General features: G+C 38.4%; 1 protein-coding gene across 3 annotated transcripts; it reads right to left on the reverse strand.

Moving 5' to 3' along the window:
• Positions 1-1,856: 1,856 nt before the first annotated feature.
• On the reverse strand, positions 1,857-18,644 carry LOC110988472 (transmembrane prolyl 4-hydroxylase-like). 3 transcript variants are annotated; one of them, XM_022251991.2, is made up of 9 exons: positions 18,078-18,642; positions 11,343-11,424; positions 10,608-10,762; positions 9,911-9,972; positions 6,546-6,580; positions 5,981-6,146; positions 5,165-5,335; positions 4,381-4,471; positions 1,857-3,780 (listed from the first exon to the last, which is right to left on the reverse strand). In XM_022251991.2, the coding sequence occupies exons 1-9, from the start codon at positions 18,387-18,389 to the stop codon at positions 3,532-3,534; spliced, it is 1,323 nt and encodes a 440-aa protein (XP_022107683.2). In that variant the 5' UTR covers positions 18,390-18,642; the 3' UTR covers positions 1,857-3,531. The 3 variants fall into 3 exon arrangements, with proteins under 3 accessions (XP_022107683.2, XP_022107684.2, XP_087000388.1); XM_022251992.2 differs by lacking the exon at positions 11,343-11,424 and having other exon boundaries at positions 18,078-18,264; XM_087144262.1 differs by lacking the exons at positions 10,608-10,762; positions 11,343-11,424 and having other exon boundaries at positions 18,078-18,644.
• Positions 18,645-18,669: the final 25 nt, after the last annotated feature.

Here is an 18,669-nt window from a genome sequence, read left to right on the forward strand (position 1 = left end):
TTTCTATTTGAAACGGAAAAATAAAAAACAATTAAAACAGGTCGTTTCTCTGTTCACATTTAAAAACAAACAACGAAAATCCTTTTGTGTTTCGTCTTTAAATGTGAACAAAATGACATCGTATAGTCTATCGATACACTTTTTGAATTTTTTTAAAAACTGGGGGTTTTTTTACTTGTAATGTGAGACGTCTTTACGCAAAATTGTAGCCCACTAAATTATATGAATTAAACATGGTTGAAATAGAAGATTCGAAGATGAATTCGTTGCCTCCAAACCAAAAGCAAGAGACCAAACCCACGAAAATTCTCCCAGTTTAACAGCAACGTTTTATTACACATGAAGGAAGTAGGCTTGCGATATTATCTATGTGGTATTATTGGCCATGTATAAATTGCTTCTCTTTTCCGTTTTGTTCTGCATGATGACCTCAGCTTTTTACACAATATTGTGACGCTGACCGTTTTGAAAATAACAGACGTACGCGTGTTGCATGCTGCACTTCCCCGATTTGACGTCATTCTTAAATTCAGGAGGCAATGGCTACCTTCTGTGCATTATAGGGAACTATCCTGCTTAAAATAACGTGCCCTTAGGTGGAACGCGGATTAAAATAAAATTTACAAGAAATTGCTTTTGTTTTTCCTTTACTGTTTGCACTTGCTCTAGCGTTAGTAACACAACCGATGGACCAATGGATCGTCTTGCTTGGTTGAGGTCTCAAACACGAGACAAATTCCATCAGAAAATGTCACTAAAATTGGAAGCACCAGAAAACACCACCAACAACAACTGATGTCAACACCTGCCAAAGATTTTTCAACGCCTTGTTTTTCAGTCTTTTTCCCCTAATAATGAGTAAGAAATTCTTGAAGTGGTAGGTTAGGGGTTCGAGTCTGGCCAAATGATTTTGGCACCTGACTTTTTATTCCTTTTCCTTCTCTCAGTAGTAGGAAAACCTTGATGGTCCAGTGGATAATGCTGCTGACAAGAACCACAGGATGTGGGTTCGATTCCCGCCTGAGATGTTCAACCCCAAATGAAATAGTCTCACTCCTTTTATTTTCCTGCAAAAAATTACTAATTCATATATGTTTATAAAAAACATCAAGAAAAAAAGGATAACTTCAAGAACTTTAAAAGAGGGTCTCAGTACCAAAAGCACAATTTTCCTCTCCAATCTGATGATATTCGCACCCGATCCTGATACAGGGATGTTAGGGAAAAGCAAGGCTTTCACAGGGAAATCCCCGTTAGCATCAGGGCCAACATAGACTGTGGCATTATCTAAAATACACAACATCAACTTTAATCAAGCGTCATCATGTGGGGTCGCGGGTACAAAAGAACAGGAGTTTGATGGAGCAAAGCGTTGTGGGTATGGGAAAGGATTATTGTAGACTTTTTGGTTGGAATCCAAGATGGCGTTTCCTTTTATCTTCAGGTTCTTTCCTGTTGTAAAAGATCGATTTTTAATGTTAATTATATTTACTGCCCAAAGTTGTAACCCTGAAGTATATTTCAGTTGAAGGACAAAAGGTCACTTCAACGCGTCCTCAATCAGGTAATACCATCAAAAATGTCGGTCCCGTCCTTCATCAGGCTAATTTCTCTGTAATCGCCTCGTTTGATAAAAGTGGTGTGCAGTCAGGTCGGCCGACATTCACTACAGATAGTCATGATGGAGGAGAACTTAACGTTGCACAAGGACTTGGGAAATTTAGAAGAAAGTTGACTTTTGCATGTATGGTCTACAAACAAACACCCTCAATTTTATCAGCAAAACCAAATTTTTTGACAATCGAGAAAGAAACCCAACTCGGCTTAATAATGAATTATGAATGATAAAAATGTAATATTTTTGCTATTATATTAATGACACTTATTTTATCAATCAACCAACATTGGGAAAGGTAAATCATATTCACTTTTTTGGGAGGAGTACATTTCTTATACATTTATTTTTCAAATAAGCACATCTCAGCAATTAAATAAAATCTTAACTTAGTTGTTAAATACAAGTCACAATTTAAAATAAAAAATACGTTATATTGCTTTCATATAAGTCTTCATACTCTATAATTTTGGTTCCAAAATATTCAAAACATTACATTCAGCAGCCAAATAATTATACAATTCCCAGTATTTACTGGTTGAAGTACTGCAGGAATCTATATACATGTAGAATTTTTACACCTGTACATTCACACTGTCCTTTAAATGTTCAATTAGAAGTTGAACTAAGGCACTTATCTGACAAGCAAGCTACCAGTCGATGAATAATGAAGCTTTAATTCAACCTTTACGATTCTGTTTTAGGCACCCTTCGTTGTCTGCCTGTGAAATATGATAAATACCGTGCCCGCTAAAAAACCAAACAAACACCATCTGCTAGATCGGTTGATAAATGTGTCAAGCACATCTGTTGTAGGCTGTAATTAAAAAACTATAGAATTTAAAATGAAAAGTGAGAGGATATTGCTTCAACCTTCTCAGCTGAAAATTTTCATTTCCAGATATGAATTATCTCAGTTAACAATCCAATCCAATTGTTCTGTAAATAAGAGGTTTTTAGATTTTTTTATTAGCAACTGCAACGTTTTTCAATTTGAGGTAAAAACCAAAGAGAAATCCATCAAAAAATGCTCATATTTAAATTAAAGTTTTGTGCGCCATCTGGAAAGTTTCCTAAACTGTTATCTCATCTAATAATAATAAAAAAGACCTGCATCATACAATGGTCTCCTGACTGGGTAATCACACAGAAATTTCACAGCTGATTTGATGAATGGTCAAGGGATTAGTGAAATACAACAAATTATTTCAGAAGTTGTCAAGCACGTTTTCTTCAGTAACAATAACTTTCTTAATATGCCTTCCTACATAGACAATACCAGTATCTTTTGTGTCTGTTGGATTTTTGGCCTACGGATTACACAAGGGCCTGCTGGTCACAAAGCAAATAGAAAAATGCACTGCTGAAGACAAAATTTCAAAGTGGTTGGGTGAATACAGGATGTATTTGAAATAAATCTATGCATTCCGGGCTCCAATGTAGGAATGCAAAATCACGCAAATCCATTTAAATTTGAGGCTGATATACTTTGATATGGTTTACTGCTTATTGTATTTTCTAATGTTTTTTGTTTAAGTGCAGTTTGTTGCAATAAGTTGCACTGCCAGAAAATTCCAAACAACTTGCATGAAAACAAAAGCAAAACAAAGCACAAAACAATGGTAAGTCAATGATTTTATTTAAGGAAAATATTACCGAAATATTGCATTTTTAGCATTGCACTTACTTGATTGAACACAAGCCAGGCTTAGTACCAAAGTCTTTCGACTGTCAGTGAAGGATTAACACTTGATGTTATTTTAGTGATTGAATGATTTGTAAAGAATTAACGAACCCACAAGCGTATTTATTGCCATGATAATTTGGACTAGTCTTCCCGAGTAGTTCGCCTTTGACACCACAACCAAAGAATGCAGGCTACACCACAGCACTGCCAGCAGCCAGGGCATTAATTGTCATGGCACCGCCAGGTCCACCTCCCGGCTCTCGCTGACGGCAATCCAGCGATTCATGATCCACTTGTGACCCTTGGTGACTGGGCAGCCCCCATGCCAGGTCAAGGGGTCCACGTCCCCCAGCCAGCCTGTGCTGGCATTGATGAAGTGGTTGTACCAGACGACTGCCTTGCCCTGCTGCGGCTGGACCTTGAGGTTGGAGTCCTGGCAGCGGGTGTTGAGGTTCATCATGCCCGTCTGACGAAACACCTGCCATAGATTTTCAGACAAAGATGAGATAACACTGATGGGTAGGACAACCTATCTGCCCGTTGACAGGCCAGTGGGAATTTTTTTTCAACCAAGCTCATGCTCATGCCCAGTGAAAACATGAAGGCCTTACATTCAAACAGAAATTGTTTGAAAGGGTTCAGCGAGTCCCATGCCAAATATGCATTAGCCTGTGCCTGTGGACAGTAAGTTCCCACCAAAGGACTGTCACTGCTATATATCAGGGAACCCTACTGGTTCCAACAGAATGCTACAAGCACTACATACACTACATACATAAAGCTTGTTGGAACTACCCAAATCCGACATACACAAAATGTGAAGATTGCTGAATCCAAACAGAATCCCTAAAGTACAAAATGAAAGCATGGAGTCTTCTCAATAAAAAAAAAACAAAACCAACCAACCAAAGAAAACTGTGAAGCCAGCTGAATCCCGTAGCATGCAACAGCCCAAAGTAAAATGTCTCTTGCATCCACAATTCAGATAACACAACCAACAGAACTTACTTACTGTAGGTTATTCATGTTCTAACTACTTGCAATCTTGCTTATTTTTTCCCCCTTGCTTTCTACTCACGTAAGCATTGTAAGTATCGTTATTGGCAACTGGGAATGCAGTCTCCCCTCCTTCTGCCACATTATTCAAGTAGACCATGATCGTCATGTATCTGTGGAATGAAAGTGCAAAAGTTTCTGCTTAGATTCAACAGCTGTCCCCAGTGATGCAATCAAAAGTAGAGATCGGTTTACCAAAACAGTTGTAACAGTCATGTTTAATGACTTGTTACATTCACAACAATGAAGCTCACGTGCATTATACAAAAATTACCTGGAAATAAATTACACAGAAACAAATCAGAAACCTAACAGCTAATAGCTCTTCTAAAGTCTTCAAAGTGGACTTGAAATTTTGCGATTGCATGAATATTAAATAAGCGCCTGTGCAAAACCTTAGAACCTGCATGAAATCAACGAATATCAAACAACCCTGAACATGAACGGCAGCATGCAAAGAAGCACTGAAAACCACAGTTAAACCCTTGAACTAATATTGTTTTGAGGAGCAGAACGTACAGGGAAGAGCAACAACGGGCCAATTTAACTGCGAACTGAAGTAGGCGTGACAAATGGTTGAAAGTTTAGCCTAAAGCCTGGTTGAAGTCACTTGCAATGCTGTTCCCACAAACAGCAAAGCAGTAAAAGGGTGCACATGAAAATAAATGGCACTCATTAATGTCACACTTCATCTAACAGTTCTCAATCCTCCCAAAGATGAAGGAGCGACGGGTGTTTAATAGGGTGAAGAATTTGTTAGTAATTGCTGCTCAGTAAATGATCAGTCTGAATCCGTCAGGACTTACCTGCATATCCGGCACTGCTTGCTCTCAGTCAGGTGACAGCATGTCGATGAATCGTCAAGGTAACTGGAGTCATGGTGGGCGTTGTAGTGGCCTTGCTTCCCATAATGCACCACCTGGAAGTAGCTGAACTTGTCGATAAGAACCCGGGGAAGCATGGTCAGTTTTGCTATCCTAGAAAACAGGAAAATGGGTGAAAAATGCTGCTATAAAGAAAACTGGATGACATCACGTGGAACAACAAACCTTCAAAATAATGTGACCTTTGAACTTCCCTCTGGTCAAGTGTATCCCTTATGCTGTGATTCGTACATTTTTTAATGTTTTCAATGGCTAGACATTATTCTCTGAGCCTGCTGTCGTGTAATTTCTCAAAGCTAAGAGGATGAATGGATGAGATTTCACCTATCTAAAAATGGATTTAAAAAAGTGAGCAATGATAATCTACTGTCAGCACAGTTGAGCAACAGTCTTCTTTCACAAACTTTGCACTACAGAAATCAATGGGAGCTTCCCTCTTTAAACCATGTATCGGTAATGTCTGTGAAACAAAACAGAGAGTTGAGCATGCTCTATCTAATGCAAGTGAAAAGCAATTTAGAGAGAGAAGAGACCCATTTAATGGGATCTGGTCACAAATCGTTCAATACGAGAATTTCACAATAGCACAATGCAACAAGTTGGCCAATCACAATGCACTAAATCTGTCGACCCATTGCGCATTTGGAAAGAGTCAACAAATTTTGTGCATTGTGATTGGCCAATGCACTGCAAACTCTAGTAGAAGCCCATATCCATTTGACATACACGTTCATTCACCTGTCTTGAAAGGACTGGACCAGTGGATCCTCTGTCTTGTCTGGGTAGATCCACGTCTGCTCACTGAAGCGAGACTTCTTGATGGGCTGTTCCTCCTCCACTTTCATGACGTAAGATGAGATCTTCCGGATGGTTTCCGCGTCCACTTCTTGCCTTGACAGGAATCCTTGACAGCAAGACAGTACAATTAAAATGCTAGTGAAAAAAAACAAATAGAAGTGAAGATTTGGTGCCCAAGTAGGTAGAACGCACAATACAAAAGGCATGATTGGACCATCAAACCACTAGATAGATAACACAACTTTCCTCAAAAACAGAAAAACCAAACATTAGGGTATCAATAAGCAAAACTACATCATAAAATATCACAATAAACCTTCACTGAAGCAGGCTTCTTTACGCCAGTGATAGCACTGCCAATTTTCCCTCTTCCAATCTCTCAAGGGACAAAAACCAAACAATACCCAGCATGCCTCTGAACAGCACAAGATGAAAGCTAGTAACAATGATCATATCATCCCTCAGGGAAGAGCAGACTTTACTCGCTGTTGTTTCTGTAACTCACCATCCTTGTTTAGATCCACACCCAGCTCAGCATACCTGCAAGGTATTACAAAAACAGGTGAAATACTGTAACTCAGGCAAACTGTTGATACGAGGGGTCAAAGGTAAATATTCTACCATTAATCAACAAAGTAACAACCTAGTTCCAACCAAACACATCTAATTCCAACATTCAGCTTCCCATTACCCAATGAATAGCATTATGTATGAGGTCGCTACAGTAAGCTTGTTGACAATGAACACAAGATAGACCGTTTCCATGGCAATGACGATTAGGCATAAACTGTCTGCTTTGTGCGTTCAGTTGCTATAAAAACAACAGTAACAACAATGGAAAAATAATAATAATAAAAAAAATTGACTGAGACAGCAGCAACACTTCCTCAGCCATCTTTTACATATTAACTTTTTTTACTCGTGGGTTGTACTAAATCTTGCTCTGGAATGTAATGTCCTGTCTTGTCTGTATTTTGTTTTGTCCTTCATACCGACATTATATAATGATCATATGTAAGTTGGGTGTTTTTATCAATTATAACTTACCTTTTTAACTTCTTTTTATGATTTTTTCCTTATGACTTGGTTTCCAAAATATGATTTCTCGATGTTAAAATAAATGTGGAATTGAATTAGTGGAATTGAACTGAGCCGACAAAAATTAAGCAGCTCCAAACACCAGCTGCAGCTATGAGAGAGTATTTAAAAAAAAAAATTCAATTAAAATTTCAGACATGTTTTAGTCTGCGAACCATTAATCTACATGTACGATCTATTCAGCCCATGCTCCAAGACTTTTCCTCTAATGACTGAGGCCGGAGGCGTAAATGTAATACAACACAGCCCGACATGCCCTCAGCCTGCCATCAACCAACACTCTGGCAGTAAGAGGCCAGTGAGAAAGCATGGAAGCTGAAATTGAAGAACTGCAAACATGATTGATGATGACCTACTCTACGTACGCTGGAAAATTGCTCCTTTTTTCCATTCCACACCAGTCTACATAAATGAACGTGTGCGGCTTGCACAGGGCTCACTAGTAACAAGGTAAAAAATATTCTGGCAATTTTTCTTATTTTTAACAAACATCTGCGGGACTGACAAATTTGGGAACAAAGTTTACAAAATTTTAATTCCATAAACACCAGATTAAAACAGATTATCAGACTGATAAAAGCCACTTGATTAATAAAATATTGTAATTATGTCTGGCATATGTGTTGCCTATTCTGACTGGCTACAGCTGGCAAAATAGCCCAAGGTTGTTGATGATAAAGCTGGGATGTCTGGAGGCACCGGTTTGCACTTCAATTCAGTGGCATTTTCTCTGGGTTTAATGCCCATAATCTGGTTCGCCAAACTGCATACCAGCATCCTGTTTTCAATTCTGACACAATCCTGTCTTTCTCAAAGAGATATTTCTCTCATTTCAATAAAAATAATTACTTCAATTGACTGCTGCACTGCTGTCTTTGTTTTATCTTTGCTACTTTGTTAATATTGAAGAGTTGCTGCATGAATTTTTGTATGGATGTGTGTGATGTACCTCCCCAAGATCAAATTGTATGTGCATCCCAGAAGGGGGATTCAACCAATGAGATTTTAGCATTTTCATTTTTCATGACATGATTGATCTGAACAGCAACAACTGTAGCCCTCTTAACCGGAAGAAGCAATTCAGAGGACAACAATACCACAAAGCATTCACTTATTAGGTCCTTCACACGTGCACAAGGAAGACTATTAAAAAACATGCCAACTTTTCCTCCAAGGCGTGCCACAAAAACGAAGCTTCTCTGAGTAACTAATCCATGTGATGCAAGTGTTATATGATGCACTCCAATTTCAGGAGCGGCATACCTCTTGTAACCTGTGGAAAAAATTATTCCACTAAATTACATTTGTCCCTCTGGGCTCCAAACCCAAGCAACATGTATGCTATTTCAACGAGACCATTCTAGTCCATCGGAGCCTCCCCCTGGTACATATGGAAAGCTCTTCCCCCATCTGGTGAATTAATAATGCAGAAGGCCTGCCTTGATGCGTTGTCAATGGCCACGATAGATTTCACCACCTTGTACTGGGTTACATCAAAGTGCCCATGGATAAGAAGCATCAGATGACCAGAATGACAATACGTTTCATCATTCCATAGCTCAAAGCTGACAATTGAGAAGGTATAAAAACAGATGCTTATCTGGTAAAATATCTTGAAATTTTAATCAAGATCTCTAATATTGCAATGAAAAACTAAATTTTGTGCATGGATCAATTACCAAAAAATAAACTCTAGTACTGCAGTGATATCAAGATCATTCATATCTGTACAATTGGAGGCATTGGCCTTGATATAATGGAAGTATTTCAGAAGTATGTTTGTATGAATGAAAACTTAAAAAAAAATCTTTATACCCTATCCAACTACCGGTACATGTACTTCTTTTGAGTGTGTCCTTTTTTTTCCCAAGTTTAAACCAAAGAAAAAAATAACCCTTGATAAATTTTTCTCGAAAATATATCCTGCACATTGAAAAATTTCGATCAGTCTTAAACATTACTGAAAGTGATACTCTGTAAAAATCTGCAGTGTTTTCGGGGGCAAGCTGAGAGACCGACAGACAGAAAACACGACAGGATTTTCCTGACCTGAATTTCCAGACAAAGCAAAACAGAACGCAACGTGGGGGGGGGGAATCAAGTAGGTCAGTGGATAACTGGGTCTGAAAATGAGACAGTCGTGGATGAGATTAGGTGATGGTCTTTACCTCTAGACGCTCGAGGCAATCAAGTTTAATGAACCTCTTAAAACGCCTCCCATGGTTAAGGGGAAATCGCTTGAGGGGATAATTGGACAGCAAGTGGAGTGTGTCTCCCGGCCTGAGGCACTTAAAGATTTGTCGTATCTACAATTGCTCTTCAAATGTAACTTCAGGGATTGAAATAGTAGTCACAATTTGAAACAAAAGATGTGCTCTCTTCCTAAGATTCTTTTTTTTTTTTTCCTTTAAAATTAAGTGTCTTGCTGACATTGCTCACATTGGCATCCTGGGCCCTGGACAGTGTACATGTGATTTCGTTGGTGTCAACTAGTGGCCCTGAAACATGGACACTGATAATTTTGGAAATCCCAATATACCAGGATACAGAGGCTAGTTCTCTGAAAGTTACAGATTTGAATCATGCCTTGGTCAACGCTCTTATGTTTTCAAGGAAAAGTCAAAAAAGGTTTCTTGCAAAAAATATTGGCAAGCACTCCATAACCGAGTGAAGATTGAGTTATTGAGCAGCCACTTTACTGTAAAAACGAATTAAAAATGTGGTGATTTCCAGAAGATATTTTTTTTTCTGTTGACTAGATCGAACACTTACATTTGTCTTATGTCATCGTCATCTAGGTAGATGTCAAAGCCATCTTCCAGGGTCATTTGCATCTGAAACAGAAAAATGTGAATATTTGAGCATTCCTCCTTTTCAGAAACAAACTACGTGACAACAAATCAGATTTCCTGCACAAAAAGCTCGTTAACTGCCACCTGCATTGCTCTTAGTTGGGGTAACCTTTCAGCTCTGCAATTTTTTAACGAGAGTACATTTACAATTTAACAGGTTTTATGACTTCAACACAAAAAGGTTTTAGAAAATCTAAAATGTCCTAGAAAAAATATCCTGAAAAATCAGGTTGGAATGAAAAACTTATTTTCTTTAGCCCTATTTTTTCAATCTAAGACAGCACCCTCGGCAAATACAACTCTGACAACGATACTCAATACAGTTGAAAGGTCAGATCACTAACAGAGAAATAAATAAATACATGTCTCATCTTTTACTGCATGAAGTTTAAGGCTCTGTACAGCTGGCTGAAAAGCAAACCAACCCACCTTCTATTGAAACGTTGGCCTTCAGCAACTACAAATTATAATGCCCTTTAACGATATTTTAAGCCGATTCTAAAGTACCTGACAGTGCATACAAATAACACAATGGAAGCTGCCAGTGGCTTCATCCATCTCCCAAAGGCTCATGAGTTATTTCTAGTAGTAGCCAAGTAATTTGGACCTGGCCTTACCTCCCTTAGACTAAGTTTCTGGTCTCCATTGCTGTCCCGTAGGGTAAGGCCTTTGCCCTTGCCAGTGGATGTGGTGAGACTACTTTCCAGGCCCTGTTCCTTGGCTAGGGTTATGATGTGATTACATTCCTCTCTCGTGAAGAAATCTGGGATTTCTGGTCAGAAAAGAGCAAGATTTCAGAAGATGTGCTGTTATTTTTATTTAGTCATCTATTTAGTCATTTTTGGTAAGTTTACACTTCTGGTTTTGGAGAATTTCTTTAAATCACTATTGGAACCACCTTTGCTTTATGCAACATAAATAAGAAAAAAATCAACTGATTAAACTTTTGAAAGGAAAAACAGGAGAGCAAATAGTAAACACCGGTAATGACAAAATCACATAAAGGTCTGGAATAAACATCGCTGAACTTTTTGTATAAAATAGATCTGATAATCCGAAATTCTTGCAGATTTCTTCACAGAAAAACCCATTTTCAATCTTTGAAATGAGGGACTGGTATATGTACATGTATATAAACTTTTCTTTGCAATTTCACTTTTGAAATACATCCTTCCACATTATGAAGATGTAAGTGAACAGCTTATGAATTTTCATTTGCTAGTTACAAATGAAAACATATTAGCAAGAAAAAGGGAATTTAAAATGAAAACTTTAAATAAAATGAATTTTTACATCATGGGCATACTGACAAAGGAGACTAACTGAAAATGTGATTTTATCCAATACTTTACCAAATATAACAGGCTTCATGTTAATGGTTTTGAGCTGGTGTATTTTGCCTTGAACAAGCTGTAATTCTTCAATGTGCCCAACCTAAATGGAAGTAGAAAGTATATCAGAATATGGAATTCATTTTATATTTTATAATTTTTCTATTGACTGCTTGTTCCTATTGAGTAAACTGCTAAACCAGCCTCTTGGTAGATTGGCAGGGTAACGTCTATTAGTTGCCATGGTGAAGTAATAATAAAAAAGTATTTCCATGCTGACTACCAGAACAAAACAGCTCCTCTAATAAAAAATGTCGAACTAGTGCAGCACCTGTCATTACCATTTTTCAAACCAAGTGCAATTTACCACTCTGTGCAAAGTCATGAATAAATTATGACATCACATCCAGGCAAATTACACAAGGCTTGAAATCCAACTTAGCCAAGCAATTTTGTAGTTGGCATATATTCAAAACGAATAAATATTTGGTTAGTTGAAAACACTGTGGATTTCTATTTGGTCTAGGAAAATATGCTTGAGGTCACTTGTGTTGAAATAAAAAAATCAATTTGAAAATATCTTGCTTGTATTTATACATGTATCTTAATAGCCTCTCCCACTGACGGCTCAAGAATTGTGCTGGATACATTTACATATACGTTTATGTACCTGTAAGTCAATGGACCATTTACAACTGAAAGATACATTTTACAGATGTTATTGTAGAAGTTTCTAATCATCAAATGTTACCCAACTGTAAATGGAAGTCCTTGGGAAACAGACAAAGGAAAAGAAAAAGAAATGACTATTTTTTTTAGGTGGGGGGATGAGTCGACAAGCCCCACCCCTTCTCCTCCCATCTCTGTCAAGATGTCATCCACTGTCTCTTCATCACGTCTGTATCTAGGCACTCTTTAGTGGGTCTCTGATGACTTCCGATTGATTTTACTTCTAAATTAATTTGCAATGAAGACAGCAGCGCCCGCTCCCAGACATGAGCGCTGCTCAACTGCCTGGTTGAAAACGAGGAAGGGAGCGTGAAGAAAAGCATCATACATCCCTAGTGTCTGACCAATAACTGGAAAGGCTTCAGGTGGGGTCAGAGTTCCTACATGTATGTATTGGTTGATCTCCACAGGACGTGATATTCTCCAAAATACTGATTGTATTTTTATCCCCTCGATTGAAACTTGATGCCTACATTTATATTGATTTCACCAAATTAATTTGCAACAAAAGCACCAGGCTGAACATGGACATAAAAGGGAGGGGGAGTGAATGAGTTGCTAAGCCCCGCCCCTTCTGTCCTTGTCAACTTTGTATGTCTTTTCAACACTTTAACATTTAGGCATTCTCCTTGTTCTTTGGTGTCTTTGTATTGATTTTTTAAAATTCACTTGCAATTAAGATGGTAGACAGGGCTACATGTAAGACACAAACACCGCCCCACTGTCCACATCTACATGTACCTTACCCAAGGAAGGGGACATATACATGTGTGTATTTTCAAACAATACTGAAATAATTTGGGCAACATTAATAGTAACACAGTGTCATTGTTACATGGAGTATGGCCAGGCCTTTGCCATTTTTAAACACAATTTATTCTATAGCAAAATCAAGTGGCAGGTGGCAAAATGAATGCAAACAATCCATCTCAGGTGGGTTGAGAATGTTTGGATTGTTCCAACTGGGCAAGAATACTAATTTACAATAATTGAATTTCCTGGACTTCAGAACGTAGGTTTTGTTCAAATGTATTTCAAAGTTCTACAAATTGATAAGATCTACATTGGTTGCACATATATGTACGCAGCATTTCAAAGTGCTTTCCACCGCACTGTATGCTAAAAAGATGAATCAATTATACACATTAATTTGGGATAAGGCAAGTGCATTTTAATGCTCTTAGTTTCAACCTGAGCAAAATATATACATCAATGTGAAATAAGATTTAATAGTTATCACCTCCACGTTCAAGTACAGTGCATGACACCGGCATTTCGTCTAGCCGGACACAGAATCAACTTTGAAGCATTAAATTACTCCACACAGAAGGGGTCAAAAATGAACGTTGCCCCTGGTTCTAGAGCAGCTTGAACTTGCATTTTGGTCTTTCTGTTTTTGTCTGTTCCTGCACTAAGTGCATGTGACACAACAGCAAAATGGCAACACTTCTTTCCTCAAGCAAGCATATATATCCTGCGATGCTCAATTACACAGAACACAGACCGGGTCTTTGCCTCATGAATCAGGCAAACATTTAGGACATATTCTGGAAATTTTACAACATTCCGATCTGGATTTTTGAACTCTTGACTGAAAATGGACATCATTTCACGGTGGACAAGAAAAAAAAAGACCACACACAAAACAAAACATATTTTTAAAAAAAGTGAAAATTCAGTAGCACAGGACTTCACTCAAGCCACACTTTATTCCCAGTGCATAGTGTACATGTACGTCATCTGCACTGCAGAAGTTGCACTTGTATACAACATTTTCAGAATATGCTGAATGAAGAAAATTTTGGCATTCCTGGCTCGCTGAATGAAAAATTATTGTAAATACAATATTTTGACAAGCTGCATGCACCACCTGCCAACCGAAAATACCACATACACATATGTACATGTGCACCCTACTGAAATGCAATGCATCATTAATTCCCATCAGTGATAATGTGAGGGTAAAGTGCATTGAAAGTCTGCCAGGTATTAATGTGCTATATAAATGCATTATATATTATCAACATATGCCTTATATTTACATGTATTAGTACTTGTGATTCGTCATTGCCTGTGGCAAGATCCAGAGGTTGTTATTTAGAGAGAGCACACCCTGGATCCACTCTCATGCCAAGCCATTTGGACTTCACTTGATGGTTTATTGTGTATCCCTGCAATGTAGGTCAACTGACTCAGGATTGTTTGCATTTGACTTACTCCATGGTCTGACTTCATTGAGTATCTGCCTAATTGTAGGGTGCATGGCAGGGGCGGAGGATAGGAGTGCATCAACATGAGTCCGAGGCTGCTGTTCCCCCTCCTCCACAGAATTTAGAGGGGAAAAAAGAGAGCTTTGTGGTGTTTGAAGCAATGACCACATTGATTTACATGTAGCTCCTGCTCAAGAAAATGTGGCCCCTGTCCTGTTGCTCCATCAAATTTGGTTCTGGTTCAACGAAAGCCCATGAAAAAATTAAAAATGCCAACACTGGTGTGCATTTTGTTTTAATGCAAGAAAAAATCATCCATTTCCTGGTGTTCAGTCAGGAGAAGTCTAAAAAGATAAGTGATTCCCAGCCACATACATACATTGATCATTTTTCCCCATGAATATTCCAGAATCAAGTAAAATAATTTCTCTTTGCGGAATCCTTCGCAGGCAATGAAGAGGTGTGCTGAGGCAAAATGTACTTGGACATGATTTAAATCACAGGAATAAGTTGCTTAAAATTTTTCCACTGAAAAATCTATCTGTCAGACAGCAGTGTACAGACATACATGCAGATACCTCAAGGGGAAAAATACCAGACAAAAATATGTACAAAATTAAACAATTTAATCACAGCCAACAAATGCCCAGTGGGGCACAGACCCAGTCTAAATCGAAGCATGCCACACGTATCAGGAAGTGTGATTTTTTTAGCCATGGTAGAACTACCGATGTGAGTAAAGTTCAAATATTATCCAAGAGAAAATAATGAATTGAAGAGAACTGAAGAGAATGCATTTTTGTCACTGCAAGTCTCTTGAATGGTCCATGTGATGAATTTGTCTGGGACACTTGTTCATCTCGATTCTCTTCTTCAGTGTGTGACACCTGTTGGTGCACTTTTTTTTCACTTAAACACTTAACACATTGCCCATGCTATTTCGGGACAAACTGAAATCGCTGTCAGTGTGATGCCAGTCAGAGATTCAGTTTACAATAACAAACCATAAACTGAAAAATCAATGAAAATCAAAACAGCGAGGTGCATTTCCAAGAGCTGTGATGTAAAATTGCACTGTGTGGACCCTTTAAGTTTGTCTCCCTTACACGAGAGCACTGTTCTCCATCTTCCTGCAAATACTTGTGCATGTGTGTGTACGTGGGGCCTTTTTTCTCTCACGTTAGAGACCGGAGGGTGTACAAGTAGGTTGGTAATGATTGATTTTGGCCTTATCTTTTTTCCTTCCCCCTTCCTCACTTATTAATATTGATTGCTTTACAATGGTGGACTATAGTATGGGCATTAGTTTGTGTATCTGAGTATGACTTTTTTCTTTGGGGGTGGGGCTGTGGGGGGGTTGAAGAAGCAACCCTTCAAAACTTGATTTGATAAATTATGTATGTGTCATTTGTGCTCAGTGCCTTGCCTTACGCAGCTAAATAGAGAGCCTTGATTTCCGAACACTAAAAGGAAAGGATGTTTAGATTTAAGTACAAAATAACAAATACAAATGTATACCTGAACAAAAATAATAGCTAACTGTTTTTTTTTCTACTTGAACCAAGGTATGAAGAAGGCATAATGTTTCAGATAAATAGTTAGCAAATTTAATGAGTAAGAGTGATTTTTAAGCATTTTGTCAGTTGTGTAGATTTATTCTTGTTTATTCAGGTAGTTTTCAGTTATAATGATGATTGTTTTGCACTATTGTTTTCCAATCCCCCATCACAAAATGGTAACACATGGATGAGAATGTGCTGTTAATAGTACATTCCTTCAGTAAGTCAGGAGACGGATAACGTCTGTGGGTCTGTCTAACATTCGTCAGACTACCGGTATTGTGTCTTTTGGCATGCCCGGCTAGTCTCTGATATGATGCAGTCTGCCTCACAAGTGTCTTTTTCTGTATATCAGTCTCTCCCTTTAGATGTTCATTTCTGTCCCTTGAGGAGTAAATTTCTCTCTTGTCAAATTGTCATTTGTCCTGTCATCCACTTGTCCGTATCACCTGCGCTCGTGCCTCTTTTGCCCAAGAGCCATCATTCGGTGCGCTGCATGATTGCTACGGGGGATACTGACCACAGAGGCCTGTCGGCCCAGTCTCCGGAAGCCGCAGGTGTTAGGAGGTAATTGAATCATTCACACAGAAAATGCCAGGCAGGAAGTTACCAAAGGCTCAAAAGATCAATGCATTATTGAGCTGAAATTCATAACAATGAGGTGGTGGACTGAAAAGTAAAATGTTGCACATATTCAACTGACAGAGTTTCTAGCTTCTCTCTGACTTATGCATAATTATGTGTTTACAAGGGAAGGCCATTATTCCACCTACTGCAATTTCACAGTAGACTTTTTTGGAATCTGGACCTTCAAACAAATCTGAAAACTGTACTTGAAAATTGGATTGAGACTTCAAACTTTGCTTTAGAATTCTTTTGAAAGAGCCATATATTCAAAATAGTTTAGCACTTTTTTTGTTCCTCCAAACTCGGACCCCGAGTGTTGAGGCACATGTAGAACAAAAATCAGGCCAAAAAGTTCTGTAAGGCAAAGATGATTTTAAATGATGCTTTTCTTCAACACCCTGTTAAAAGTAGGCACTTTAGTGTGAGGCAAAAAACAAGACTCTTTGGAAGCAAGACCCTCCGGTTTGCTAGTGACTACATGTACATATACACTGACGCTCTACTGATAATGAACACCCACTGGCCAATAATTTTGCACTGCTTTTGGTACCAATGGTTCCAATAAGACACCACAAATCAGTCTAGAGTATTACCATATATGGGAATAGTGACCTTTCCCTACTGATACAGCAATTTTTGTACAAATTCAACTTTAGTATCTCAAGTTGGCGACGACGAAATTTAAATCCCACCAATACAAACGTGTTTTAGAACTTCTACTTTACATCTGTTGTCAGGTTTTTTGCACAGCCAATCAAATTTTTGCAATTTGAAACTTTTCGTTAGTGTTTTTGTTCCATATGTGGCAACGTGTAAGTACTCCATAACATGGAAACACCCATACAATCTGTTCCAGGCTGCTAGAACAAGCCTTATAATTGGTCAGATTGCACAAGATTTGTGATGTAATAGGCTGTCCAAATATGGTAATATGCCAGACTGCAAATGAAGGTGAATATAGTTTAAGCATGGCTTAAATAGCAATGATATACCAAAGAACCACATTGTGTACCAGTCTAGTTTTCCATGAAATACGTTTTACAATCTGAAGTTGTGAGCTCTCATACACAATTCTCATCAGAGTTCCAAGTTTTCTGACTATTTCCCATACACCATAGTAAAAGTGAAAAATAGGGTCAACGATACTAAGCAACAGGTCATTCAAACTGTCAATTACTGAAAGACAAAGACCTTGTTGATTTAATGGTGTAGTTGACAGAACTTTTAATTTTTGGGGGGGTTTTCATAAAAAATGTTTTCATTAAAAAAAATTAACCATTACTGCGACTGACACAAAATGTGATTATAAACTACTAGTAAAATGAAAAAGTTACAAAGCCCTAATAGCCTGTGAGATGTCACAACGGCAAATACAATGTCAGTTTTAATGAATACTTGACATATTTCACCCACTCTTAACTCAATTAATTATGCAGTTTTACCACTTGCAACATCAGAACAAAGAACTACATGTACATGTAGGAAGTAATTTCTTGATGTCTACATCTGCCTAAAGACTAAAGTAAAATACTATACCCTTTTATAACAACTATAAAAGCCTTGAGGGTAAATTAAGGGCTTGTTAACTGAAGAAATTTGTTATCCATATTTTAATCCAAGACTACATGTACCTTTTCTCCTTCTAGTCGAACCAATCGTGACTTTCCTGGACATGCACCCTCGCTTCCCGCCAAATTCCCTCCCGATTCACGTGGACAGGTTTCCGTAACATCACTTTCACCGTCTGGCTTTTTATACAAATTTGTGCGGTCCTCGTGATCTCCTGCACTGTCACTTTCAACTGATGAGTCCACATTGCTGGACGTTTCCGATGGTAAAACGGCTAATGAGCCAAAGAGTACGGCGAGGAGGAGAGTTAGCGTACGAGACCATCTGGCGAGTGCTGACTGCCGCCGTTGATTCCGAGCAGAACACCTCTCCATGATCGCGTACTGCCCACCCCACAAAAACTTCCGTCACAGTACTGGTGTTAAAACTTATGTACTCCTGACCCAGCTAGCCACCGGTAAACTGGCACAACCACCTGTCTAATTTCTCAAGGTTTACCTGGTCGAATCTACCTTCAAAGGACTGTAACATGTGGTGCAGGCCTGCAACACTGAAACGACAGACTAGTTCACCCTCATTGACAAAGGAAATTATATTTCGGCCTAGAGCTGAAAATTCTGAGAGAGCAAACTGATAATTTTTGCACGAGCGCGC

The sequence above is a fragment of the Acanthaster planci genome, linkage group LG12, assembly GCF_054643075.1.
Source record: "Acanthaster planci isolate LZ-2023a linkage group LG12, COTS_SCS, whole genome shotgun sequence".
Classification (NCBI taxonomy): Eukaryota; Metazoa; Echinodermata; class Asteroidea; order Valvatida; family Acanthasteridae; genus Acanthaster; species Acanthaster planci.